This window comes from Vanrija albida (assembly GCF_041260175.1).
Source record: "Vanrija albida strain AlHP1 chromosome Unknown contig_1, whole genome shotgun sequence".
Taxonomy (NCBI): domain Eukaryota; kingdom Fungi; phylum Basidiomycota; class Tremellomycetes; order Trichosporonales; family Trichosporonaceae; genus Vanrija; species Vanrija albida.
The window spans coordinates 1909870-1934442 of record NW_027191420.1 but is presented as its reverse complement, the minus strand read 5'-3'; the positions used below and the strand labels follow the sequence as shown (position 1 = coordinate 1934442).

At 65.0% G+C, this 24573-nt stretch overlaps 12 protein-coding genes across 12 annotated transcripts; 6 read left to right on the top strand and 6 right to left on the bottom strand.

The window, feature by feature from the left end:
• Positions 1–362: 362 nt before the first annotated feature.
• On the bottom strand, positions 363–1915 carry LYS12 (homoisocitrate dehydrogenase; the record flags this gene model as incomplete). Its single annotated transcript, XM_069349454.1, has 6 exons — positions 363–415; positions 473–721; positions 836–888; positions 1015–1557; positions 1611–1732; positions 1838–1915. 6 exons carry the CDS (start codon positions 1913–1915, stop codon positions 363–365), a joined length of 1098 nt encoding a protein of 365 aa, XP_069212998.1.
• A 245-nt stretch (positions 1916–2160) lies between these two features.
• Positions 2161–3870, top strand: PGS1 (CDP-diacylglycerol--glycerol-3-phosphate 3-phosphatidyltransferase; the record flags this gene model as incomplete). The annotated part of the gene is made up of 1 exon (XM_069349453.1): positions 2161–3870. The coding sequence occupies one exon, from the start codon at positions 2161–2163 to the stop codon at positions 3868–3870; it is 1710 nt and encodes a 569-aa protein (XP_069212997.1).
• Positions 3871–4440: 570 nt separating this feature from the next.
• Positions 4441–6985, bottom strand: VTC4 (vacuolar transporter chaperone; the record flags this gene model as incomplete). The annotated part of the gene is made up of 4 exons (XM_069349452.1): positions 4441–4521; positions 4571–4840; positions 4890–6911; positions 6962–6985. The coding sequence occupies 4 exons, from the start codon at positions 6983–6985 to the stop codon at positions 4441–4443; spliced, it is 2397 nt and encodes a 798-aa protein (XP_069212996.1).
• An 811-nt stretch (positions 6986–7796) lies between these two features.
• ISY1 (NineTeen Complex (NTC) component) lies at positions 7797–8942 on the bottom strand (the record flags this gene model as incomplete). Its single annotated transcript, XM_069349451.1, has 4 exons — positions 7797–8242; positions 8289–8423; positions 8474–8704; positions 8741–8942. 4 exons carry the CDS (start codon positions 8940–8942, stop codon positions 7797–7799), a joined length of 1014 nt encoding a protein of 337 aa, XP_069212995.1.
• An 835-nt stretch (positions 8943–9777) lies between these two features.
• Q8F55_000799 (uncharacterized protein) lies at positions 9778–11772 on the top strand (the record flags this gene model as incomplete). The annotated part of the gene is made up of 4 exons (XM_069349450.1): positions 9778–10584; positions 10625–10936; positions 10971–11440; positions 11511–11772. The coding sequence occupies 4 exons, from the start codon at positions 9778–9780 to the stop codon at positions 11770–11772; spliced, it is 1851 nt and encodes a 616-aa protein (XP_069212994.1).
• An 841-nt stretch (positions 11773–12613) lies between these two features.
• Positions 12614–13621, top strand: Q8F55_000798 (uncharacterized protein; the record flags this gene model as incomplete). The annotated part of the gene is made up of 5 exons (XM_069349449.1): positions 12614–12850; positions 12898–12957; positions 12995–13094; positions 13131–13281; positions 13318–13621. The coding sequence occupies 5 exons, from the start codon at positions 12614–12616 to the stop codon at positions 13619–13621; spliced, it is 852 nt and encodes a 283-aa protein (XP_069212993.1).
• A 223-nt stretch (positions 13622–13844) lies between these two features.
• On the top strand, positions 13845–15418 carry Q8F55_000797 (uncharacterized protein; the record flags this gene model as incomplete). The annotated part of the gene is made up of 3 exons (XM_069349448.1): positions 13845–14059; positions 14105–14360; positions 14426–15418. The coding sequence occupies 3 exons, from the start codon at positions 13845–13847 to the stop codon at positions 15416–15418; spliced, it is 1464 nt and encodes a 487-aa protein (XP_069212992.1).
• Positions 15419–15625: 207 nt separating this feature from the next.
• Positions 15626–16718, bottom strand: SOL1_1 (suppressor of los1-1; the record flags this gene model as incomplete). The annotated part of the gene is made up of 5 exons (XM_069349447.1): positions 15626–15788; positions 15834–15959; positions 15997–16359; positions 16402–16543; positions 16655–16718. The coding sequence occupies 5 exons, from the start codon at positions 16716–16718 to the stop codon at positions 15626–15628; spliced, it is 858 nt and encodes a 285-aa protein (XP_069212991.1).
• A 752-nt stretch (positions 16719–17470) lies between these two features.
• On the top strand, positions 17471–18344 carry Q8F55_000795 (uncharacterized protein; the record flags this gene model as incomplete). Its single annotated transcript, XM_069349446.1, has 3 exons — positions 17471–17668; positions 17722–17902; positions 18147–18344. Exons 1-3 carry the CDS (start codon positions 17475–17477, stop codon positions 18342–18344), a joined length of 573 nt encoding a protein of 190 aa, XP_069212990.1. The 5' UTR covers positions 17471–17474.
• A 299-nt stretch (positions 18345–18643) lies between these two features.
• On the bottom strand, positions 18644–19318 carry rpl36 (60S ribosomal protein eL36; the record flags this gene model as incomplete). Its single annotated transcript, XM_069349445.1, has 3 exons — positions 18644–18727; positions 18776–18902; positions 19221–19318. 3 exons carry the CDS (start codon positions 19316–19318, stop codon positions 18644–18646), a joined length of 309 nt encoding a protein of 102 aa, XP_069212989.1.
• A 1172-nt stretch (positions 19319–20490) lies between these two features.
• Positions 20491–21626, bottom strand: Q8F55_000793 (uncharacterized protein; the record flags this gene model as incomplete). Its single annotated transcript, XM_069349444.1, has 3 exons — positions 20491–20972; positions 21023–21375; positions 21412–21626. The coding sequence occupies 3 exons, from the start codon at positions 21624–21626 to the stop codon at positions 20491–20493; spliced, it is 1050 nt and encodes a 349-aa protein (XP_069212988.1).
• Positions 21627–23054: 1428 nt separating this feature from the next.
• On the top strand, positions 23055–24408 carry Q8F55_000792 (uncharacterized protein; the record flags this gene model as incomplete). Its single annotated transcript, XM_069349443.1, has 3 exons — positions 23055–24079; positions 24114–24240; positions 24280–24408. The coding sequence occupies 3 exons, from the start codon at positions 23055–23057 to the stop codon at positions 24406–24408; spliced, it is 1281 nt and encodes a 426-aa protein (XP_069212987.1).
• Between the last annotated feature and the right edge of the window lie 165 nt (positions 24409–24573).

Sequence of the window (24573 nt, the reverse complement as noted above, 5' to 3'; positions counted from 1 at the left end):
GCGGCCAGAACTGTAACGAAGATTACAAGAACTTGATACGCTAGGTAGCTGGCCTGCGTTGTATCCATCCAGTGAATGAATCAAGCCTCTTTCGGATCCGCTGTACACCAAGGCTGGCACTCAGTTGCCACTTATCGCCGCCACATTCGGGTTACCACCCATTGTATTAGAGCTGATTAGGTTTGAGTTGATTGCTGTCATTTGAGCTTCCGACGATTCGTAATAAGATCTGATGCAAGGCCAGCTCGACGGTAAACACATTACAATGGTCCCTGCTGTTTCCACGCACCGCCCATACAGCAACCGTGCCAAAGGAGCCAATGCATGCTGCCTGTTTAAATGACTTATGAACTGGTACGATCTTAGAGGAGCTTGAGGATAGCGTCAGTAACCTCGGTTGTGGAGTTCTTGCCTCCTGGAGAAGAGTCAGCTCAAGTCCTCGTCGTCCTCGTCAGTGCCGACCCCAACTCACCCAGATCGGGGGTGGTAATGCCCTTGCGAATAACGTCATCAACAGCAACGTTGATACGGTTGGCAGCGTCAGTGTAGCCGAGCGAAGAGAGGACGAGGGCGGCCGAGCGGATCGAGGCGATCGGGTTGGCAATGTTCTTGCCCTCAATGTCGGGTGCAGAGCCGTGAACGGGCTCTCCCATCACAAACTCATCACCGGAGTTGAGGCTAGGAATTAACCCGAGCGAGCCGACGAGAGCAGCAGCACCATCTGGAGAAGTGCGTTAGTTGACGTAGAAGGAGGAAGGATGATAGGTGGTGTGTGGCAGTGAGGTGGTGTGTGGCAGTGTGGAGGTGTGTCTTTCCACCGAGATTTCAGACTCACCGGAGATAATGTCGCCGTAGAGGTTAGGGGCAACGCAGACGTCGAAGATCTCGCTGTTTAGAAGTCAGTATGGTTGTATCTGGGATTTGGGGCTGGGATGGGGAGGCGAAGGGAGGCCGCGGAGGCTCCCTTCCGCCAGGGCTTCCCCATTGCCGCCACCCTATCCACACCACACTCACGGCTCGCGGAACGCCCTGTAGACAAAGCTGTCGACAAGCTGCTCGTTGACCTTGACACCCGAGTAGCGGTCCTTGTTCTCCTCGTAGACCTTGCGAGCCGACTCGCGGAACAGGCCGTCCGTAACGGCGAGGACGTTGGACTTGTGGACAATGGTGACCTGGGGAGGGCCCTTCCAGAAGGTCTCGGGGGCACCGGGGGTGGCGCGCTCAGCTCCGCGGCGGAGGGCAAGCTCAAAGGCGAGCTTGGCGATACGCTCCGAGGCCTTGGAGGTGATCTGGCGCTCGGCAATGGCGATCTTGGATCCGTCGGGGAGGTCCCTGATCTCCTCACGCTTGACGTAGAGGCACTCGGTGTTCTCGCGCACAATGACCATGTTGACGTCGGGGCCGGGGGTGCCGCTCACGCTCTGGACGGGGCGGACGTTGGCGTACAGGTCGAGGTGCTTGCGGAGGGCGACAATGGGCGACGAGTAGCCGGGAACCTTGTGCGAGGGCGACGAGACCGAGCCAAACATGGCGGCGTCACACTCCTCCTTGAGGACGCTGTGGGGTTAGTTGGCTCAGAGGTGCACGAGGAGAGCCACAACACAACACACCGGATGGTCTCGTCGGGGAGGGCCTTGCCGTTCTTGTTGAACTCCTCCCAGCCTGCGGCGAGGGGGATGAACTCGGGCTTGGGGATGGCCGATCCGAGGGCCTCGAGGACGCGCTGGGCGGCCTGGGAAGGTCAGTAGCTGCATGCCGAGGCGGGTGTGCGATGGCGGCCGCGGCCGGCCATGGGACCGAGCTTCGGAGCGTCCAGCCGGGCCGGAGTAACACTCACAGGGAGGACCTCCTTGCCGATGCCGTCGGCGGGGATCATGCCGATCTTGAGTGAGGTACGCTTGAGTGCTGCGGCCATTTTGGTGATGTTTCGAGGTGGGAGAGTGGGGAAGAGCGAGAAGAGCGAGGAAGAGAGAGCAGCGAGGATCGGGAATGAGTCGAGAGATTAAGTATGAGGTGACGACTTTTGGCTGGCGCGTGCCTGGGCTGGACCCTCCATTTTCGGCCGCCAGTCGGGTTTCGTCGGAGAGACGCGACGGGCGCGATCGACTTGACCGGCATTGACCTTGACTTTGTGTCCAGCCAGCACCGAGCAGAGACAGCATGCCGCCGCGGTTCGACCTGCCCATCGCCGGGCCTTCGCGGCGCCTCGTCAGCGCGTTTACACGTCCGCGTCCGCGTGCGCCCCGCGCCCTCCCCGTCCGCCCATGGCACAGCTCGTCGGCCGCCCTCGCGCCCGAAGACCCAGCGACCATCCCGCCCGTCATCCCCCATCCTCACGAGGCCTTCACCAACCTCGCGAGCACGCTGTCGACGTCCCAGCCGTGCTTTGGGACCCGCGGCGATGAGGTCGAGATCCTCGAGACGCCGACGGCGTTCCACGACCGGTTACTGGAGATGGTGAAGAACGCGAAGAAGCGCATCCTCATCAGCTCGCTGTACATCGGCGTCGAGGAGGAGTCGTTGGTCGACGCCGTCACGACAGCGCTCCAGTCCAAGCCGCACCTGAGAGCGACCTTTGTGCTCGACTACAACCGCGCGACCCGCATCGGACGCGGTGCCGGCCCGGCCTCGACAGTGCACATGCTGCTCCCGCTCCTCGAGCGCTTCGGTGACCGTGTCGACGTCTGGCTGTACCGCTCGCCCAAGCTGCGGGGCCCGCTCGAGAAGATTGTCCCGCCACGGTTCAACGAGGGCTGGGGTACCTGGCACGCCAAGTTCTATGCCGTCGACGACGACGTCGTGCTGAGCGGCGCCAACCTCGCCGCGTCGTACTTTACCAACCGGCAAGACCGCTACATCCACATCAAGCACCACCCGTCGCTCCTGTCGTACCTGTCGTCGATCACGCGGCTGATATCCGACTACTCGTACAAGGTGCACCCCAACGTGCGGCCGGGCACGCTTGGCCCACACGGTGTGACGCTTGAGCCGGGGACCGCCGGCGCGCTGTGGCGGGAGCGGTCACTCGAGCCGCGGGCCTGGGCGCCGCATGCCAAGGCGACCATCAGCGCGTTCCAGCAGGCGTGGCGCGCGAGCAACGGCGTGCGGGCGCGGGACGCGCGCGAGGACGGCGCGGATACCTGGTTCTGGCCCGTGATTCAGGCCGGCGTCCTCGGTATCCGCGAGGAGGAGAGCGCGCTAGGCAATGTCTGGCACGCGATCCGGATGGCCGGCGACGGCGCGGTCGACGTCGACCTCACGTCGGGCTACTTTGGCCTGTACAAGGCGTACAAGCAGGCGGTGATCGACTCGCCTGCGCAGGTGCGCGTGATTGCCGCGTCGCCAAAGGTAAGCCGTGAACCAAGCCAGGCGCTGACCCCCAGTCGAACGGGTTCTACGGGTCCAAGGGCATCTCGCGCCTCATTCCAGAGGGGTACACGCTGCTCGAGAGCCGGTTCTACGACGCGTGCGCCGCGCACGGCCGGGTGTGGACCGGCCCGGGGTCGGGCGGCGTGCGCCTGCAGGAGTGGGAGCGCGACGGGTGGACGTACCACGCCAAGGGTGGGTGCTTTGCCCGACGAGACGACGGCTGACCGCGCAGGCATGTGGCTGTCCCCGCCGGCCGAGGACCCGTTCTTCACGTTCATCGGCTCGTCCAACCTCTCGACGCGCTCGCTCAACCTCGACACCGAGCTGTCCCTGCTGCTCGCGACGTCGAGCACCGGCCTGCGCTCGGCGCTCGGCAAGGAGATTGGCGCGCTCAGAGAGTACGCGCACGATGTGGACGGCGAGACGTGGAAGCTCGAGGAGCGCCGCGTCAGCTTGCTCGCAAAGGCCCTCGTGTTCCTCGGCGTCGAGGGCATGCTGTAGAACTGCGACTAGAGATTACTGCATGGCATTATATTCACCTCATGCGCTGCGAGTTGCGCGGGCCGCGGTTTGTTGTCAGCGAGGGCGTCCACCAGCGTCGACACGTCGACGGTGCGGCTGGCCGGCGCACCGCGTCTTGCCCGCCGCGCGTCACCACCGCTCACGCGCAGCTCGTTGTTGCGTCGCTTACCGCGGCTCACACTCCAGTGCTGGTTCAGCCTCGTGCAACTCCGCCTTGCGCACCCGATGGCATCGCCTGTGGTTCGTCCACGGTTCAGTCTTCGCGACGTCGTGATCAGGCAGCACGACTGGCATTATCCATGAACAATGATGCACATCACACCGTCACACCTCCCTTACATGTGCTCTCCCCCACCCAGCGCGCACCTTCCAAGTGACCAATGCATGAAACAGGGTGTAGTTTGCTATAAAGAACTTGTCGTGAACCTAAGGCTTGTCTCAAGACAAGCCACCAAACGACAGCCAATGGCTGCCGTAGAATGACACCGCGGTGCCCCCTCGATACCGTCTGCTGCCCTCCTAAGGATAGCGCGTGCTCTCCTGCGGCTCTCAAAGCTCCCGAACGCGAAGGGCGAGGTTGACGACCAATGAAGCTATCAGGGCAACACAGAGGACGGCAGGGCCGTAGGGCTGAACAAGTGTCAGCGAGTCCGTCAAGACGCCTTGCCATGGTACTCACGTCATGGAACTGGATGGCTTTGCGGTCCCTAATCGCGATCACGCGAATCGCGTACTGGAATCCCGCATACGCGACAGCTCCCAGAGCCGTAATCGTAAACGAGAATGAAGCAACCTGGCCGACCGTGTCGTCCGGGGAGGTGAAGTTGACAAGAGCAATGCTGACAGCCGCAAGCAGGACAGCCAGGTGAGACCATTTGAAGAAGGTGCGTTCAACAGCAAAGACCACTTTCGGCTCGATGCGGATGGGGACCGAGATGAGCTTGCCAGCCTGAACAATGTCAGCCACATCCTGTGCCACACCGCCACGCCACACTCACCGGAGCGCGGAACTCCCTGGTCATCGTCACGGTCGGGTTGGCCTCCTCCTCGTCGAGCTCATCCTCCTCGTTCTCACGGTCGATGGCGGCCTGGAGCTTGAGGTCGAGGCTCTTGTCGAAGCGGCTGGCGGGGACGAGCGGGTCGACCTTGAGGCCGGGCTGGTACTTGCCAGCGGCGGGGCGGGAGAAGGCCGAGCCCTGGTCGATCGAGTCGTTGGTGGCACGCTCGCGGTGCTCGCGGGCGGCCCTGGCCTCGGCAGCAGCCTCGGCAGGGAGACGGAGACGCTTGTCCTCGTCGTCGACGGTGCCGGCGTGGTTGAGGTACTCGTCCTCCTCGCCCTCGGAGACGGGCTCGTGGTACGAGGCCTCGCCCGAGACGAGGGGCGACGCAGGGCCGGACTGGCTGTCGGCCGAGTGGGGCGCAGAGTGGGGGCGCTCGATGGCGACACGCGAGCGGGCCGAGGGCTGCTTGCGGATGTCGGCATCCATCTGGGGCAGCCAGAAGGGGATGAGGTCGACGCGCTCGGGGAGAAGAGTGGCGCAGCCGTGGATAAACTTGGAGAACTTGGGGACAGCCTCGACAAGGTGCGAGTTGACAAGGTCCTTGATCCACTGGGGAGGCTCCTCGCCGACACGGGTGGCGAGCTTGACCTCGAGGATGGCGTAGGGGAAGAGCTCCTTGTCCGAGTCCTTGACGGTAGGGAAGGGGTGGTCGATGCCAAAGTCGGTGCGGCGCCAGTTGCCGTGGGTGCGGTCGACGCCGTCAAAGTTGTCCTCGCGGACGAGGGCGAGCTCAGTGTCGAGCGAGATACGCACCGAGGCGTTGCCGGGGAGCTGGAACGCAGTGCGGTTGTAGAAGGAGCGCATGACGGGGCGGAGCTTGCGCGTGATGATGCCATACTGGATCTCGTCGGCGAGCTGCTTCATGGCCTCGACCTCCTTGGCCGTCTTCTTGCCCTTCTTGACGAGCTCGTCAAACTCGGCGTCCATCGTGTACTTGCCGGCACAGAAGTCGTTGAGGTTGGCCTCCTTGATGGTGAAGCGCTCCTTGACCGACTTTTCTCCAGTCCAGTCCTCGCGGTGGGTCTTGCGCTCGACGAACACGACCTTGCCGTCGACGTCGCCGTACCAACGCATGCGGACGGCCTCGGCGCCCTCAGTCTTCTCAAGACGGCCGAGGTAGAGCTCGAGGTCCTCGTTGTCGTAGTAGATCGACGTGATGGCCGAGTCCTTGATGTTGAACTCCTTGTTGGGGTCGAAGACAAGCACGGGGAGGTGCTTGAGGATGTTGAGCTTGAGGGGGACAATGTTCTCCTCGTGGACCCAGTACTTGGTGGTGGAACGGACGAAGGCGTTCTGGCTACCACCGGCCGACGAGTCACCCTCGATGGGGTGGCCACGGGTGCGCACAAGGTCAAAGAGCTTGGAGAGCTTGACAATGACGGGGTCGTAGTTCATCTTGTAGAAGGGGTGCTCCTCAAGGAAGTCCTGGTTGAAGGTGGGCTTGAGGGCAAAGCCAGTGAGCTTGTCGTGCTTCTTGACAATCTTCATAAAGCCGGTAAAGTTGAGCTTGGTGAAGAGGGCGAGGTCGTGGACGTCGGCAACGAGCACGGCGACCTCCTCCTCGAGCTCCTTGAAGCGCTCCTCAATCTCATCGAGGGTAAGGGGCTCGTCGTCGTCCTCGTCCTCGTCGTCGGAACCGCCGTCGTCGTCGCGGTAGTCGTTGACCTGGGCCTCGACCTCGCGCTCGGTACGCGGGTGCTCGTCCGTGTCGTCGTCGCTGCTGTCCTCGAGGGCGGCGCGGGCGACGAGGAGGTGGACCTCCTTCTCGAGCTGGGCGATGCGGTTGGTGATCTCGGTCGCCTTTTCACGCTGGAACGTCTCGCACTTCTCGAGCTCGGCGCGGAGCGAGACGAGGAACTCTGCCTCGGCAGTGTCGGTCCATGGGAGGTTGGACTTGATCTGCTTCTTGAGCGCAGAGTAGTTGACGTACTTGTCGGCCCACTCAGAGTAGCGCGAGTCCTGCGGGGGGTGTTAGCCGTGGCTATGGAGCGTGACGTGCGACTACTCACCTTGATACGGCGACCAAACTTCATGATGAGTGAGGTCTATCCGGGGGGTAGGAGTGTGATGGAGAGAGAAGTTGTGTGTCGGCTTGAGAAAATGCACTGATGCAATGATGTCTGTCGCTAGGCACGTGGGAAGTGGTCGAGATGTTGTCGATCTCGCCCGCTATCTCTGCTCGCGCGACGGCAACTGCGACGAGGGGGACAGTGCGTTGGCCGGGGGCGGGGGGAAGGTGGTGGCCGTGGCGCTGTTGTGTGATGCGGGGGTGGTGGTGACAAGAGTGTCTGTGCGATGCCAAACACGAACCGAGTGGGTGATGGGGGAAGGGTGTGGAGTAGTAGCCAGTAGTGGTTGGCGAGGATTGTACAAGAAGTCTTTGTCGCTGGCTGCTGGCTGCAGTCTGCTCGCTCGCTGCTCGCTCTCTCGCTCACAGTCAAACGTTTGTCGCGTGCCAGGGCTGGTTTATACCAGGGATAGAGAGTATGCTGCTGGCTGGCTGGGTGAGAGGGAGCGAGGAGAGCGAGAGCGAGGAGTTGACTATGGTGGTTATCGCCATCATTGGGCTCTGCATGAACGTGCGTGAGCCTCTGCCCGTGCCTGACCGCCTGGGGGGCCGAGTCCCTTGGCCGCCGCCGAGTCCCTTTTGACGCTCATAGCCGCAAAGTTGCATCCGCCCTGCGCACCCGACCCGATCCTCACCATTTTGACTTTGTCGCCGTCCAAATAAATAGCTACTAAGAGGCATCCACATACCGCACTTGCAAACCGCACGCCTAACACCTGCCTAATGCATCTGATGGTACACTCTGCACGCCTAACATCCCACCCCTCCACACACGCCTACACCCCATACTCCTCCCTCAAGGCCTGTTTCCGCCTCTCGAGCAGAATCTTGCCAAGCTCGTCGGTAGACAACTGCGTAGGCGCACTCAGCGACGCAGCGTCAAACACGCTCATAAAGCTGGCAGCGAGCGCGGCCTGGGCAGCCTGAGCGGCGGCAGCGGCAGCGTCGTTGCCGGCGGGGGCGGAGGGCGCGCCGGGCGGTGGTGGAGGAGGCGCGGCGGCAGCGCCCTTTTTGCCACGGCCTCCCTTGCCGCCCTTCTTCGACTTTTTGCTCGTCTCCTCGGCTGCCAGCTCCTCGGAAGCCGCTTCTGGCTCGGGTGACTTGCGCTTGGTCGAGGCCTCACCCAGCACGGGCGCAGACTTGCTCGGCTCGGGGAATGGCACAACGGCGTCGTCACCAAGCGCCAAGATCTCGGCCGCGTCGCGCGCTGCCTGCTCCCAGTCTGCGGCGTCAGTCGTGGCCCCGCCAACTCTTGCCGCTCCACTCACCTTGACGCGTCGCCGCGTCCTCTTCCGCCGCCAGCTTGGGGTCCAGCTCGTCATTGTCGCCATAGTAATCTGGCCCCTGGTTCCGGAACATCTGGAAGCTAGCATTCCGCGCCGACTCTTCTGTTGCTGCCTGGGCTGGTCGTCGTCAGCATGCCGATCGTGCTCACCCCCACCCCACAACTCACCGCCTTTGGCGAACATCTCCTTCACGCCGGGCAGGTCGCGCGCGCGGCCAAAGTACTTGTACCCTCTTGTGCCGGGCACCTCGCGTCCCTCGTCGTCGACCATGGCCGCCTGCGCGCGCTTGTAATTCGCACCGCCGAGGTTGACAATCTGCGTCTCCCAGTGGCGCTTCTCGCGCATGAGCTGGTTGATCTCGTCGTTGAGGTCGCGGATCTCGTAATCTGTCAACGAGGCTGGGGGGTCAGCAAGCGCCCACACGCTACACCCACAGTCCTGGATCTTGGACACCTTGCGGCTGATCTCCTTCATGATGTCGCCGCGCCAGCGCTCGCACTCGCGCAGGCTCGACACGCTCGAGGCCATGCGCGGCCTGCGCTCGCCGCGCACGCGGTTGCCGAGACCCATCTCGACAGCCTGCTGCTCGCGGAAGCGATACAGCATCGACTGGGCCTTTTCAGAGTTGCGTGCCATTGTGCCGGGCTGTTTTGGTTGTTGTGATGTGGATGTTGTGGCTTGGTCGAGATGATGTCGAGGTTGTGGTCTTGCGAGGAGGGGACGAGGCCGAGTGATACGATATTGACACGTTATTACATAGTCACGTGATCTAATAGACACTGTTTTGTATTACACAGTTCAGGATAAACTCTAAAGGTTACCACTGATTTGATGGTCGCGAAACTCGTTGATAATACAAAGCAAAAGGATATCCAGACGGAAAGTAATACACAAGCTGGGCGTGAAGCGGGGCGTTCTTGACCAGGCGCGACTCTCACAATAGTCAAGCACCTTCATGGTGACTGCCCCCACGACCTCGCGCGGGCCACTTTTCCCCCTCCCAAGCCGCTGATATGGTGGCAACGAGAGCCGGCTGTAGCGCGACTTCCAACATGTCAGGCACGCGCAACCACATTCCATGTGCTTTGGCTTGAGATCCGCCCACGCCGCCGCCACTCTGACCACGAGCCATAGAACACGCTCTAGACTCGACGATGAGAACCCCCATATCTCTCTCTCTTGCTTTTTCTCGCCCAAGGACTGGCAGGCAGCCGCTCGCTAAACGCTGTTGCTGCGTCAGCTGACAGGCGGCACACTACCACCCCAAGACCGGCCTCTGCTATCTTTGGACTCCTGACGTCAAGTTTGCGACCAGCCAAGCCAAGGCGGCGGGCGACGCTCGGCTCGGCTCCCTCACACACACGCGAGGTCTGTCTATCGCGACCTGTCGACCGGGAACGAGCACCCGGAGCATCGGCATCAGCATCTTAATGCCATCAACAGCACCCTCAACTCGGCACCGACCGCCACAATGGTAACGACTCCAGCACTGACGCCCGACCCCAGCCCCCCGGCGACGCCGCCCGCGCCGGTCGACTCGCGCCCCTCGTCGCCCGGCGAGGAGAGCTCGCTGCCGACGCTGCGCGAGTTTCTCCGACGCGGCCTCTTCCCCATCGAGCTCGCGTCGCCACCCAACGGCCCGGTCGACGAGCGTGGCGCCGAGAACGTGCGCGGGCCGACGGCGCAGGCGGGCATCGTGTTCGCCGCCACTCCGGGCCAGCACGTCGTCGTGCGGTTCGACAAGGACGCGTTCGCGCCATTTTTATCTACGCTCGAAACCCAGCTCGAGCTCGACCGTCCCGTCCCCTCCGAGCTCATCTACGAGCACGAGCAGGCCGCCCGCCGCTCGCTCTTCTACGGCCCGCTGTCGCAGACCGACCTCACGGCGGCGCTGTACCAGGCCTTTGGGCTCGTCAACAGCCTGGTGGTCAACCCGGCGCTGAGGCGAGATCCTAAAAATTCGCACCTTTGGTCAACGTGGAACCTCGAGGGCGACGCAACGTACCTTGCACGCGGGGTGGGAGGCGCGGCTAGCGCGACTTCGACAGCCGAGGCAGTGTGCATTGCCAACCACGCGCGGGGGCACACGGCGATGGCGCTCCTTGAAGCACGGCTGTGGGCAGTTTTCAGTCACTACGATCGCCCGGCCTTCATCAGTGAGGTGGAGTCGGAGCGCGGTTTCACCATTTACCGATCACGAGCTAGCGGCAGGCTCCGCGCGTTTGGCTCCAATCTCCGAGACGGGCAGGCGGCTTTCTGGGTGGACATCATGGCGCAGGTGGGCCGGGACCAGCCTGACCGAGCTGACTGGCGCACAGCTGTGGGAGAAGATGCATGTGTACCGGTGCGACACGCTCGTCGCGAGCTCGTGGTTCAACACGGCCGTGCTGAATCGGACGGGCGCCAACGAGCTGAGGTGGTCGACTATGCTGCCGTATGGGGCGCCACGGCCACCGGCAGACATCAACCTGTTTGAGCTCATGCTCTCACTCGCACTGTATCGCTCGTGCGACCCGTTCGAGCCGTGGGTAGACTGGCCCGGGAGTCCGGGGCTCCTGCCGCGCGCCACGGCCCCCGTTTTCCACGACCCGACGACGGATCTGCCACCGACCGTGCAGACGTTTATAACCGTACGTCGGTGCTTGCCACCCCCACTGACTCCAGGGCCTGGATGCCAACGAGACATTACAAATCGTCACCGAGCTGGCGCAGACGTACCCGACGGACGAGGAGACGCTCCTGTCGTTTTTCGGGCGGGCCGCCACATTCGGGTTCGACCTCGTGCTCGGCGAGCTGATCAACCGCGGGCCAATCTACGACACGTTCCGCGTCGCGTCCGTCGAGCCATGCGACGTCGAGCACGACCTCGTCGCCAAAGTCGTCATCCTGTCCGACTTTCCGGCGGCCGACACGCGCCGCGAGCGCGGCCAGGCGGCCGTCCGCGCCGAGGTGCACAACGAGGCGGCCATGTTCTGCGGGCCACTGCAGCCGCTGCAGGGCAGCCTCGTGCCCCAATTTCACGGCCTGTACGAGGGCTACTTTGGCGCGAATCGCACGGGTATTCTCATCATGCTGCTCGAGGATGTGGGCGAGCCGGTCGCGATGCGGAGTGCGGATGTGGACCCGGACACGGCGTGAGTGGGCAGGGAGGGGGGGAGGGAGGGGGTTGGGGAGAACGAACGTACGCCGCTGACGCCGCGCCAGCCTGCAAATCGTCGCGCTGTTCAAGAAACTGCACGCCGCAGGCGTGTGCCACGGCGACGTGCGCGCGCCGCACGTCTGCGTGTCGCCCACCGGCACGCTGCGCCTCGTCGACTTTGAAGGCGCGTGGAGTGTCGACGCGTGCCGCCCGACAGAGAGGATCGACCTCGACGACGAGCTGCGGAGCGTGTACAATGAGTTTGGGCTCGAGGTGCCGCCCGAGCTGCGCGACCTCACGCCGCCGTGGCTGCTTCCTGAGGACTAGGGGGGGTCGGGGGGGGGGGGGGGCTGTGGGGTTGAGCCGAGGTTTCTGTGGCGTGGTTCAGTGGTTGAGCACGGCTCGTGACCGCCGTGCCGGTGAGTGCATATCATGTCGGGCCAAGTAGTGTACGCAATAGCATGTAGCCGTAGCGAGACTGTTCGTCGCAAGTGACACTGCGAGACGGCAGTTGCAGTTGCCAGTGACATCACTCGCTGCGACGAGCCAAGCCCGGCGCCCATTGGCTCGGAGTAGCGGATCGCCCTTATCTCCCACTCCGCAGCCCAGCCAGGACGCCGCTGTGCGGCCGGATGCATCAGCCATTCTGCCATTTGCTCGTGCCGCAGACGACGACGACGGCGACGACGACGACACCGCCCACCGCAGGACAGGACAGACAACGCAGACTCGCAGACGCCGCGACTTGTACATACCCCCACCCCGCCGCGCGCCCGTTTCCCACCGCGCCCGATTCGCCGCCGCCCGGCGCCGCCGACGCCGATCCAGTCAACCATCTGCCTCGTGCATATCTCTCTTTGCTCATTGCTCGCCACCGACGCCGCCGCCGACGCCAGCCAGCCAGCAACGCCACGTCTTGGCACCGCACCCCACCCAGCGAGGCCCCAGCGCGCCGCTCCCAGCCGGCCGGGTACAGCACACCGCGCCACCCGCCAACCCCGCAAACTCGTCTTGCTAATCACCACGGCCAGTCATTTCGCTCCTCGCAAACACCCCGGCCCACCGCGTTCTCTCGACGGCGCGCACAGCCACGCGCCGCTCCCTCTCACCTCCCCCAGCCCGCCTGCACATCTTCCGCCGGCTCCTCGTCGGCTCGGACCAGCCTCCCATGAACACGCCTCCACCAGAGAGCTCGGGTTCGACGCCGGCGCCGGCGCCGACACGCGCTGCGGCCCCAAGCCCCAGCTACCTCGGCCTGCACCACCCCCACCATGACGACGACATCCGCCTGCACTCGCCCGCGCTGCGCCAGAGCCCGCCGCTCGACGAGCGCCAGCACGAGTGTCCGCAGGGCCATGAGCCGCCGCTCGCGCTCATGCTGAGGACGGTGGACTTTGCGGCTTATGTGAGTGGGGCGGGAGTAGCGGGGGGCAGGCAAGCTGACGCGCGCAGAAACACCGCTGCCAGCGCCGCAAGGATCTCGACCAGACGCCGTACATCAACCATACGATTGTGAGTGGGGGGAGGAGAGGTGAGACTGACGCGCCAGGCCGTGGCCGAGCTCCTCTCGTCGACAGGCGTCACCGACATTCGCGTCCTCCAAGCGGCCGTCCTCCACGACACAGTAGAGGACACACACACGACGATCGGTGAGCGCGTCGCCGGTGCACACAGCTGACCCGCAGACGAAGTGATCCGCGTATTCGGCCCAGAGGTCGCGGCGATCGTCGAGGAGTGTACCGACGACACGACGCTGTCGGGTCTGGAGCGCAAGGCCGAGCAGCTGCGCACGGCGCCGCTCAAGAGCAAGGAGGCGCAGCAGGTCAAGCTGGCCGAGTGAGTGGGAAGCCGAGGCGCGACTGACGCCCGCAGCAAGCTGCACAACCTCGAGTCGATTAGCCGCTCGCCGCCGGTTGGCTGGACGGTGCGCCGCGTCCAGGCCTACTTTGTGTGGGCCAAGCAGGTGACTGACATTTGCGCGCCGTCGCACCCGCCGCTCGCCGAGCGCCTGCAGCGGCTGTACGAGACGGCACATACGCGGGTGAACGGGGAATATTTCCCATGTCACCCGGACGTGTGTGGTCCGCTCACGGACGAGGAGAAGAAGCGCGTCGACCCGCGTTTCGCGCTGTGCGCGGCGGGTGACAAACCATGTCCGAGTCCGATCTTCTTCTAGGCGCGGGGCGTCACCGCGCGCACCATCATTGTACAGTATGCATGGGGAGTGGGCGTGAGCTTGAGCGGGGTCGACGCGTTGAAACTCTGCGTCATGAGTCATCGGCCAGTGACGGCGGTCGGGAGCAAAAAGTCGGAATCGAGCCGATCGAAGTCGCGACGGCGCGACTCGATTGTTCATGCAGTAACCAGTTGACCAGTCACCCTTGAGCCCATCTCACAACATGCGCCCGACAGCCGCGCTCTCCCGCGCGCCGGGGCTAGCGCCGACCGTGCGCGCGGCGCTCGCCTCGGCGTCGGCGACAGAAGGCGGCACCGAAGCGACCATCAGCGGGTGGGTGCGCGCGCTGCGCGCGCACAAGAACGTGTCGTTTGCGGAAGTGGACGACGGGAGCGGGGGGAGCGTGCAGGCCGTGCTGAAGGGGGGCGTGGCGGACGGGTAGGTCTGCCGCTCGGCGAGCTCGGCGCCAGCTCACGGCCACAGCATCACGCTGGGCTCCTCGGTCAAGCTCCGCGGCACCCTCGCGGCCAGCCGCGGCGCCGGACAAGCCCTCGAACTCCAGGTCGCCGAGGCCACGCTCCTCGGAGGCAGCGACCCCGACGCGTACCCGATTCAGAAGAAAGCGCTCCCCGCGCCGTGGCTGCGCGAGCACGCGCACCTGCGGTTTAGGACGACGCAGACGGCCGCGGTCATGCGGGTGCGCGACGCGCTCGCGCGCGACTGGCACGACTGGTTCGAGGTGAGGCGAGCCGCAGGCGAGCCGGCGGGGCGACAACGACAACAGGAGCTGACCCCCGCGCCCAGGACCACGAGTTCGTCCACGTCCACACGCCGATCCTCACCTCGTCGGACTGCGAGGGCGCCGGCGAGGTCTTCACTGTATCCCAGTCCCTCCCCTCCCCGCCCCCCGCGCCCCCGCCCTTCTTCCCGCGCCCGACCAACCTCACCGTCAGCGGGCAGCTGCACCTCGAGGCCCCGACGCACGCGCTGGGCCGGACGTACACCCTGTCCCCCGCGTTCCGCGCCGAGCCGAGCCTGACCAGCCGACACCTGGCCGAGTTCTACATGCTCGAGGCGGAGGTCGGCTTTGTCGACGACCTCGGCTCCCTGCTGGACGTCGCGGAGGCCGCGTTCAGGGGCGTGCTCGCGCGGCTCTTGGCTTTCGACTCACGCAGGGCAGTGCGCGCGCGCGACGACCTGCGCCGCATTGCCGCGCTCGCTGAGAGTGAGGGGGGTGAGGGTGGCGACGCGACGCCGCTGGGCCACCTCGTCGACGCCGCGGCCGCCCCGTTCGCCCGCATCACCTACACCGACGCCGTCGGTCTCCTGGCCGCCGAGCACGCCGTCGTGCCCTTCGCCCACGCGCCGACCTGGGGCGACGGCCTGAGCTCACAGCATGAGAAGTGGCTCGCCGGCACGCACTTTGCCGGGCCCGTCTTTGTGACCGACTACCCCGCCGCCCTCAAGCCCTTCTACATGGCCCCGAGTGGGCGCGAGGCCGCCGCCGCCGCGCCTGGGGCGACAGCCGCGTGCTTCGACCTCCTCTTCCCCGGCATCGGCGAGATGGCCGGCGGCAGCATGCGCGAGCACGATCTCGAGGCGCTGCGCGCGCGCATTGCCGAGGCCGGGCTGAGTGAGGAAGAGTACTCGTGGTACCTTGACCTCCGGCGCTTCGGCTCCGTGCCACACGGAGGCTGGGGCATGGGCTGGGAGCGCTGGGTGTGCTGGGTCACGGGCGTCGGCAACGTGCGCGATGTTGTGGCCTTCCCCCGCTGGGCTGGCAGCTGCCGCTTCTGACCTGCCACCTCCCCCCTCGACTGGCAGCTCCGCTTCCAACGCCGCCGACATGCAACCTGGGCTACTGGTCCACCACCACGCCCCCCCCACACATAGCTGTGTACATCTGCATTGATATTTAGAACTGGCGCGACCCTGTCGCGCGGTATCTCGTCGCGGTGATACGGTGGGCGGGAATGGGACTCTGGCTACTCGCAAGCTACCCTTCTACTCCGCCTCCTGGGCAGCGCGGCGCGCGGCTCTCTCCTTGGCCGCGGCAACCACCTCCTCTGCCTCCTTCTGGTTGTCAATCCACCTGAACTGTGTGGGCGGGTACTTGGTCAGGGCGGCGGCGTCCGCGTCGGCGAACCAGAACACGAGGCCGGGCGCGCTGGGTTGTCAGTGGTTGCAACGTCTACACCCGCCAATCACTTACGCTGGGCGCACACGCGAGCACGGCAGGCCAGTCTCGGGCTCATCCAGCACAGTGTGGAGCAGCTCGGCCTTTTCTGAGCCCGAGACAACGAACACGGCGCGGTAGCAGTGGGTAAGAACGGGGATGCTGGGCGAGTTAGTCGTAGTTACGCGCCCCGACCCACGTCATGGTAATACGCCTCTTGGGCCCGTTTGGCGCATCGTCCAGCGACGTGACCCACGCGTCGCGCTCGCTCAGCACCTCGTGTCCGGCAAACAGCGAGCACGTCTCACCCTCCTTGCCCATACCGAGGAGCATGAGGTCGAACGTGGGGTAGCGAGCGGCGTTTGACGCGGCAAAGTGGCCGACCAGCTGCTTCTCATAGTCGTCGGCAAGCTCCTCGAGGTCGTCGAGGTAGGCCGGGTTGATCGTGTGGATCTGGTTTGGTGGGATGGGGACGTGCTGCAGGAACGACACATAGTTTGAGTGGTAGTTTGAGTCCTCCGAGTCGAGGGGCACGGCGCGCTCGTCACAGAAGAAGATCTCCCTGGAGGCGAGTCAGCGCCCCGCAGTGCTTCTTGCTGCTCACCACTTGTCCCACTGGACATTCTCCTGGCCGGCCAGGCCGCGCAGGTTGGCGGCGAGCGAGCCACCCGAAAGGGCAATGGTAAACTTTCCGCGCTTGTCGACGGCGTCGCGCTGCGCCTTGATGACAAAGTTGGCGAGCGAGTCTGTGCGCGTGACGTGTCAGCGGCGTAGCCAAAGGCGGGGGATGTGCGTTGCGTCGAGGCAATGTCTGGGCGCGTGGACGGGGGGTCGACCGCGTCGCGGCGTGTACTTACCGACAAGCTTCTGGTTGTCGGGGAACGAGTAGAAGACGGGCGGGGCGGGGGGAGGGGGCGGCATGGTGGTGGGTGGGGGTGGGTGTGGGTGAGTGTGGGTGAGTGTGTGCGGTGTGATGGACAACGACGAGTGGGGGCGGGTGTTGGCGGTGAGGGTCGTGTCGATGACGGGGAGGGTGGCTGCGGGTGTCTGGGGGTCGGGGTTGGCGGGGGGTGGGTGCAGGGGGTGGGTCTGAGCGTGGCTTATCCGACGTGTGGCCTGTTCGAGTGGTTGTGCGCGCGCGATGGATTGGGAAGAGGACAAGAGATAAGTGATGGAGCCTGGTGGATTGTGTGATGCGGCGCGGCGGGCGGCGGCGGCGTCGGTCGGTGGGGGGAAGGGACGAGTGGGTGACGGGCGTTCAACGACTCGACCAGCGGCAAGATCGACCGTGGGAAGAATTGGATTGCTGCCAGCCAGGGCGGCGACCCAAGGAATGAGTGCGCGGCCATTAGACCACCTCGGCGGATTACAGCAGCGAGCGAGCACGCCAGTCCAGTCGTGTGCAGCATGCATGGGGCGGCGGTGGGGTCGTGGGGCGGGTGCATGCAGCTTGCTCGCGATGAGCATGCCCGTGCCCGCTGGCCCGCCCCGGCGAGGAGGACAACGGCCAGCAGCAAGCAGCCAGTCAGTGGCTGAGCCTCATGCAGCACCCCCGACGTCATCGCTGCGGCCCGCACCACCCGCCGACGGGTTGCACCCCCGCCGGTCCACCCCCGACGGCCTCGTCTCTGTCACCGATGCAGCGTCCTCATCGCTTCGCCCACTGACACACGCACGATGCCAGCGCAGCCGACGGCCCCGCCCACCACCCCGACGGCACAAGCGCCACCCGGAGGCGCGCCGACCCCCTCGGCCCCCGCCGACTCGCGCCTGGCGAGCACCAAGACGAACCTCAAGTATCTCGCGCTCGGCGGCGCGGCTGCGACCGCACCGGCCAGCCTCACGACGCGGGGCGTGCTCACGACGCTGCGGTAGGCTGCTTCCCGCCCCGTGCCCGGGCAACTTACTCACGCTCGGCTCGCAGCTACGTCCTGCGGTACGCGCTGCGCCGGCTGCTCCGCATCGCGCTGTACGGCGCCGTGGGGAGCGCCATCGCCGTCGTCGGCTTCGGCGTGCTCGGCAGCTTGGGGTCCGGGCTGGCGTTCTTCGCTGCGCCTGGGCTGATGGGGAGTGTGGCGATTGGGCTGGGCACGGGCGTGGTCAAGGTGGGTTCGGGCGCTGGGCTGGAGACACGCTGTTTCCTTCGTCGGGAAGCTGCTCTCGCGGCGGCGTGGGCAGGCGCTGGCTGCGCTCGCCGCGCTGTGCGGAGCGGCTGGTACGGGCTGGCGTGCCAGTGGCACCACAGTGTCACGGCAGATCGCCCCGCTGTCCGTCTGACTCTGCTCGTCTGCTCAGTTCCGCCCGCTTGCTGTCTGCTCAAACCCCGCTCGCTGACGCTCGCTCGCCCAGTTTGCATGGCGCCACAGGCCAGACAAGTACCGCTTCCCCGACGGCTGGTGGGCGACCATGACGCGCCGCGCGGCGTCGGGCTCAGACGCCAGCAAGGACGAGGAGGCCGACGCTGTCGCCGAGGCCGCGAATGCTGAGCTCGACCGGCGCAACGAGGACAACCGCAAGACGCGGCACGACGTGTGGATGCGCGTGTAGGCTGCCGCCGCTGTCTTCAGGCGACGCGATTGCAGCCTGGGCTGTGATTTGGGGCGGGCTTTGTCTCGGGAGCAGCCTCTGCCAACTGCCACAGCCTGCAACACCTTAGAGCTGCCACCCCAACACCACACCCCTCTCCACCACACACCCCGTCAGTAGCCATCCCCACCCACCCCCCTCAATGCCATGCTATATCATGCCATGCAGATCTAATCACCACAGCTGCATCAGCGGCGATGAAGATACAAGGCGGCTCCCGACGGCGGCTCTGTCCCCCAAGTCCCTAGAGAAGAGAGAGTTTAGTGGCCGGCCTGGCGACGCTGCTCCTGGATGATCGACGAGAGCTCCTCGACCTTGCGCTTGGAGCGGAGGAGGGTGCCGAGCTGGGGTGTGTGAGTGGGGGTCGGCGGCAGAAAAACCTCGACACGTACACGCTTCTTGGTGAGCTTCTTGGCCTTCTTGTCCTTCGAGTTACGCAGCAACTCCATAACGCGCTTCTCGTAGGGGGCGAAGCCGGCGACCTCACGGATGATCGACTTGACGAAGACCTTCTTCTCGCTGGGGGGTGGGTTAGTTGGGGTGGGCTTGGGGGTGGGGGCGGCCAGCAGGACAGCTGGACAGCGTGACAGAGAGACAGGACCTCATGGCGACGATGACAGTGAAGGGCGGGCACGGCGGGGTGCTGGGCTGCTCATCGCCGTCGCCCTTCCTTCGCAAGGCGGACGAGGGGGTCGGCACAACGGCACGACTTCGCCAGCAACGCCGCCCAGTCCTCGTCCCAGCTCTCGTCCCAGCTCGCCTGCCATCTCGTCGAGCGCCGTCCCGTCCCGTCCCGTCCATCCTGCCCGCCTGCCAGCGCCCACGACGCCGACTCACGTCTTGACACCCTTCTTGTTCGAGGGCTTGGCCGTCTTGGGGATGACGGTGGTGGGGTAACCCTTGTTGAGGCCGTAGCGGAGGTTGGAGCGAGCCATTGTGCTGTTGGTGGGGAGGGGAAGGGATCGGAGGTCAAGAGTCGGCAGGAGGGGGAGTGGGAGAGAGCGGTTCGAGGTCGAGAGACGAGACGGACACGAGAGCAGTTTCGACAAACGGCGAGGATTTGACAATTTCGACAGGGGGCAACGAGCACACGACAAATTTGAGCAGACGGCGATCGGGGAGGAGCGACGGTCAGCACTTCGTCTCTGTCGTCTCCGGGGCTACGCACAGTTTTTTTGTTGACGGTTGAGGAGAAGACGTTGAGCAAGAGGGCTTCAGCGACGAGCGCGGCGGGTGGCAGCGAGTCTGCAGCAGCACGAGCAGCATGCACTCTCCCTCCCAGCGCTCGGCGCCGCCTGCCAGCCTGGGACGCAGCTCGAAACTCTGCCGGCGGGGGCAGATTCGGCGTTTTAGCCCCCCTCCAAACTCCCAGAGCGTGTGGCGGAAACCACGTGGCGGGGTGATTCAGGCACCGCGTACCCTCGCCCCCCCTCGCCGCCATAAATTACGCCGGCCCACCACTCGTCGCTCTCTACATATTCGCAACTCCGACTAGTAAACCAGGTCGCGTCCTTCTCACCCCCTACGGACGGGGCCATATGGCCGTTGGAGAAGATACACGCCTTCTTAATACGCCGCTGTCGGTCGCGCCGGGTCTTCGGGCCCGTCGCGGGCACGGCGTTTCGCTTTGGGCACACATGCGGCTACGGCCGGGAGTGTTTATCGTCATGCAACTTTGCTTGGGCTGGGTGTGGTGGGGTTGGTGGGGGGCGCGGGGTGTGGGTGCAGTGGTGCGCGCGGTGGTATGCTGCTCTCAATGGTGTCCCGACGCGGGCTGGAGCCACTTGGTGGTCCGGGCTCCGTTGACATCCTAGAGCCACCCTCGAGGCCTTGACACGGCGGTCAGCTTCGACTAACGCCAGTCCTCGGCACAACCTGAGGCAAGTAGACCGCGGGCCCATCTCGCTTGCTCGCAGCGCTGTACTGCGCGACTGACAAGAGTGAAGCGGCGCAGCACACGACCCCGATCACCACTCCTCCCCCTCCCGCCTTCCCCCCCTCTCCTTCCCCCAGCCCCATCCCAATGCTGATCACATAATGAAGGCTACACGTGATAATGGTATACTCTATCGAAGAGCGGGTATCAATGTCTAAATGAAGGTCGGGTCTAGATGAAGTGGGAAACAAGCGCAAGGACCGAAACAAGCGTGGCGCCACAAACAGCTGCCAATGTTGGCGACGCAACAGCAGCACGTGCGGCCGAGGGCTTGCCAGTGCCGTTGGCAGCGCCGAGGCCGCCAATCAACTGGACGTTGCGGTAGTACGTGTTCTGGCTCGAAGGCGAAGCCCACGAAGAGTCGTAGCCGCCAAAGAAGGTCGAGAAGTACAGTCCGCCAATCGACTCGATGCTGGCAGACGAACGGAAGTTGAGCTCGTTGAGCTGGAACGCGTTCACGCCATTGTACCAGATGGCAAGCTCGCCATTGTCGATGCCGGGCGTGTTCAGGGCGACGTAGAGCCAAATGGTCTGCCACTTGCCACTCTGGAAGCCAAACGCGCCGCGCTCAATCGACGTTCCAAAGTCGCTGTTGCAGATGACATACGAGTTTTGCTGGCAAAAGTTCTTGGTGGTCGGGATGTATGCGTAGACTGTGGGGTCAGTACAGAACACGTGGAAACGGTGCCATCGCGCAACTTACCCTCGCCGTTGCCGCTGCTGCGCCACATGAGACGCGTCGAGAAACACTTGGTGCCGTCCGTCTGGTGGCCACCCGAGCAGCTAAAGACATCCGAACCGCCGCGGAGGCCGGGAAGCTTGCCGCCGAGGTTCCATTGGAAGCCCTCGTCAAAGTATATGTCGTACGCGAGCAACATGCGCTCAAACTGGCCGTCGCTCGTCGCGTTGCCCGCGAGGTGTGGTGTCGACGACGTCGCGTTCAGAGGCTGGGCATAGAACTGGGTTCCGCCAGTCTGGCCAGAGTACGACCCCTTGGGGTAGTTGATCTTGAGGACGGCATCGCCCTTGTCTCCTGCGGGGTCGTTGACAAACGAGCTGTGGCGTCAGGCCTGGGATTGTCCGTCCACTCACATGTCATTCAAGCCAAAGTCGATGTGGTCGCCGTTGAGGTTCCAGTTCTTGACGAGGTACTTTTGCGCGCCTCCGCTATCCAGTTGACCCGAGGGCTGGCTGAAGTTGAAGTTTGTGCTGAGGCCGTACCTGCTAGCAACCTCGTCGATTGTCAACTTGCCAGCGGCGTTGGCGGCGACTGGAAGGAGAAGCGCGGCGATGAGGGAAGGGAGCATGGTAAGGATTGTTGATGAGTGTAGGTGTGGGTGTGGGTATGAGAGAGGCGTGGGGCGCGTCGATTAAAGAGCGCGCCGAGGAGTCGAGATGGGAGTGGAGTGGGCGGAGTGGTCCCTCTTGTCAAAGGCCGCCTTGATGCAATGGATGCTCGTGTCGATGAAGGTGCACGGGACCGACGTCGGAACGTGTGTCTGTGTGGTTGACGCGAAGTGAGTGGATGTGGGGCGGGGCGGCGAGCCGTGCAGATGTTGTTGTTGGGCTGGCTTCGGCGAGTGGAGTCGCGCGAGAGGGGCCGGGCGTTGGAGTGGCGTGCGTGTCGAGTGCTGCTGTCGGTGCAGTGTGCGTCTCTTGTCGTCGTTGAGAGAGAGAGAGAGAGAGAGAGACGATGATCGACGAGATTGAGCGTGTGCGCGATGTCTATGCAGCTTTGCTTGGCGTTGATGAGAGCCAAGTCGGTCGGCCGGGTGGTGATGAGCGAGGAAGGTGGGGTGAGGTGACGGGTGTCAGGGCGGCGCGGGCGGCACGCGCGCCAAGGGCAAAATGTGGCCAAGTCGGGGGGGCTGTGCGCAGTAATGTGGCGGCCAACGGCTTGGCTTGCGCGCGAGACGAGCGAGCTGACCGGCGTCTGCGTGTGTTGTGAATGCCAGAGACGAGACGAGTGAATGGGTGACGATGCGTGCAGCCGTGGTTATTTAACAATGACGACGACGCCGGCGACGACGACGTCCACGCGCGACCACGACCCAAGCGGTGCACGTCGAAAAACCGACGCGTCCGAGAATAGAGTTGGCTGGGACATTGCGACGGGGCACTGGTCGGCGGCAGCACGCAGCGGGCTCTCAACGCACCGCCCTCGCCCAACGCCCGGTGCATGCTGCTCCCCGCTCGCCGTGTCGTGACGCAAGGGGAGGGCTCACTCGCCGGATGGGTGCAGCGGACGCCGTTGTCGTGTGCCTGCGTCGTCGTCGGCGAGCCCGATCCGGCACCGCGTCGCGTCTCACGTCTCACACCGCGCGCCGACATGACGCCGCCGCTAGCGACAAATAGACTGGGCACATCGCGCGACCGACGGCGGATGCGAGCTGCCTACCGGTCTCGGCTGGCCCACTCCGCGCCGCATGTGGCTGCAATGTCCGCTGCCAGCGAGTCTGCGCCGAGGCGTGCATGCATGAGCAGCTTTGACGCCGCGACATGACGCAGTGCACGGTGGCACACGCTCCTCATCCATCTCCGCCATTGTACCCCGGCCAGCCAAAAAGCTTCCGCGATTACACCTCGCCTCCACTCTTCAGTCCACTGCGATACAACAAGGACAAGTGCAACCACACCACCGCCCTCGACACTCTACCACAGCGGATCAGCACAGCGCTCAGCTAGCCCGCACGCCTATCCCCCCCTCTGCCGCCTCACCACCAGCCCCACCCGCCATGTCGTTCGGCCGCGCGCCGTCGCCAGGCGCCGAGTCCAACTCGTCGTCGCTCACCCCGCCGCCAGACGAGGAGATGTCCATGTCCGCCGGGCCATCACAGCGCAGCGTGCCCGGCTCGCCCATGTCCGCGCTGTCCGATGCGCCGCCGACCTCGCCGCCGAGCCCCGCCAAGCCCGCGCCCGCGCCGGCGGCCAGACGGCAGGCGATCAAGCTGAAAGTGGGCAAGGCGGGCGCGGATGAGCCGCCAGCAGCCGACGCCGCCGCCGCGCCAGAAGCCAAGGCTGAGGCGCCGAAGATCAAGCTCAAGGTGAACAGCGCGGCAGAGGCGAGCACGAGCGCGCCGGTCAAACCGAAGAAGGGCAAGAGGAAGGCGGCGGGCGACGAGGAGGCCGCTCCCCCAGCCGAGCAGGTGGACGAGCCCAAGCCCAAGGCGCAGCCGAAGCGCAAGGGCCGCAAAGCGGTCGCCGAGGACGACGAGGCCGCGCCGCCGCCAGCCAAGTCGAGAAGACGCGTGGTGGGCTCGGACGACGAGTACGAGGCCGAGGCGGACCCGGCGCCGGCACCAGCGGCAGCGCCAGCACCGGCCGCCAAGGCGCGCAAGAAGGCCGTGGGGCGCGGCGCGCCGCCGAAGCGCGCGGACAAGGCCGCGCCGAGCGAGAAGGTGCCGAGCGTGGAGAAGGAGGAGCGGGCCAAATCAGCGTCGGCGCCGCCAGCAGACGACGACGAGAAGGCCAAGGACGGCACGCCCGGGCCCACGCCGAGCGCCGAGGCGCCGAAGCGCAAGCTCCCGCCCAAGCGCGACACGCCCAAGGGGAGTCCGGCGCCGGCGAAGCGGCCAGCAGCGGGGGGCACGGGCACGCCCGCGCGGCCGCCGGCGCCTGCGGGCGGGGGGCTCAGCCTGCTCTCGGCGACGCTGAGCCGCTTCGGCTCCAAGGGCTCGATCGAGAAGAAGGACGGGGGCGCGAGCCCCGCGCCGGCGGAGAAGCGCAGCGTCGGCGGCTGGACCGACGACTGGGTCCTCACGTACGTGTTGGTGGGCGAGACGCGCTGACCCCAGACCCGAGGACGAGCAGAAGCTCAAGGCGGCCCAGCCGGCGCGCGCGCGCGCCGCTGCCGACCGCAAGAGCGCCACGCCGGCCCCGCTCAACCTCCAGGAGGCGAAGGACGCGTACCGCGTCGACCGCGTGAGTCGGCTTGGCCGTGCCGTGCTGACTGGTCCCCAGATCAGCTTCCCCCGCGCCACTGCCATTCATATGGACGAAGCATCGAGCACCGCCGCAAAGGGCTTCATGACCACCGACTTGCCATCGCGCATGGTTGCGGCCGTGCTGGCGGCCAAGGCCCGCAAGTGATCTCTTGTAGCGCGTGGTGCCTCTTGCCCGCCACTGATGAGAGACACTTTTGCATGCCATCTACTTGTACCATGCCTTCGGGCACAGTCTATCAACTTTATTCTATCTACAATGCTGGGGGTCCTCTCGCCCGGCCCACGGGCTACACGTTTGTCAAATTGCACC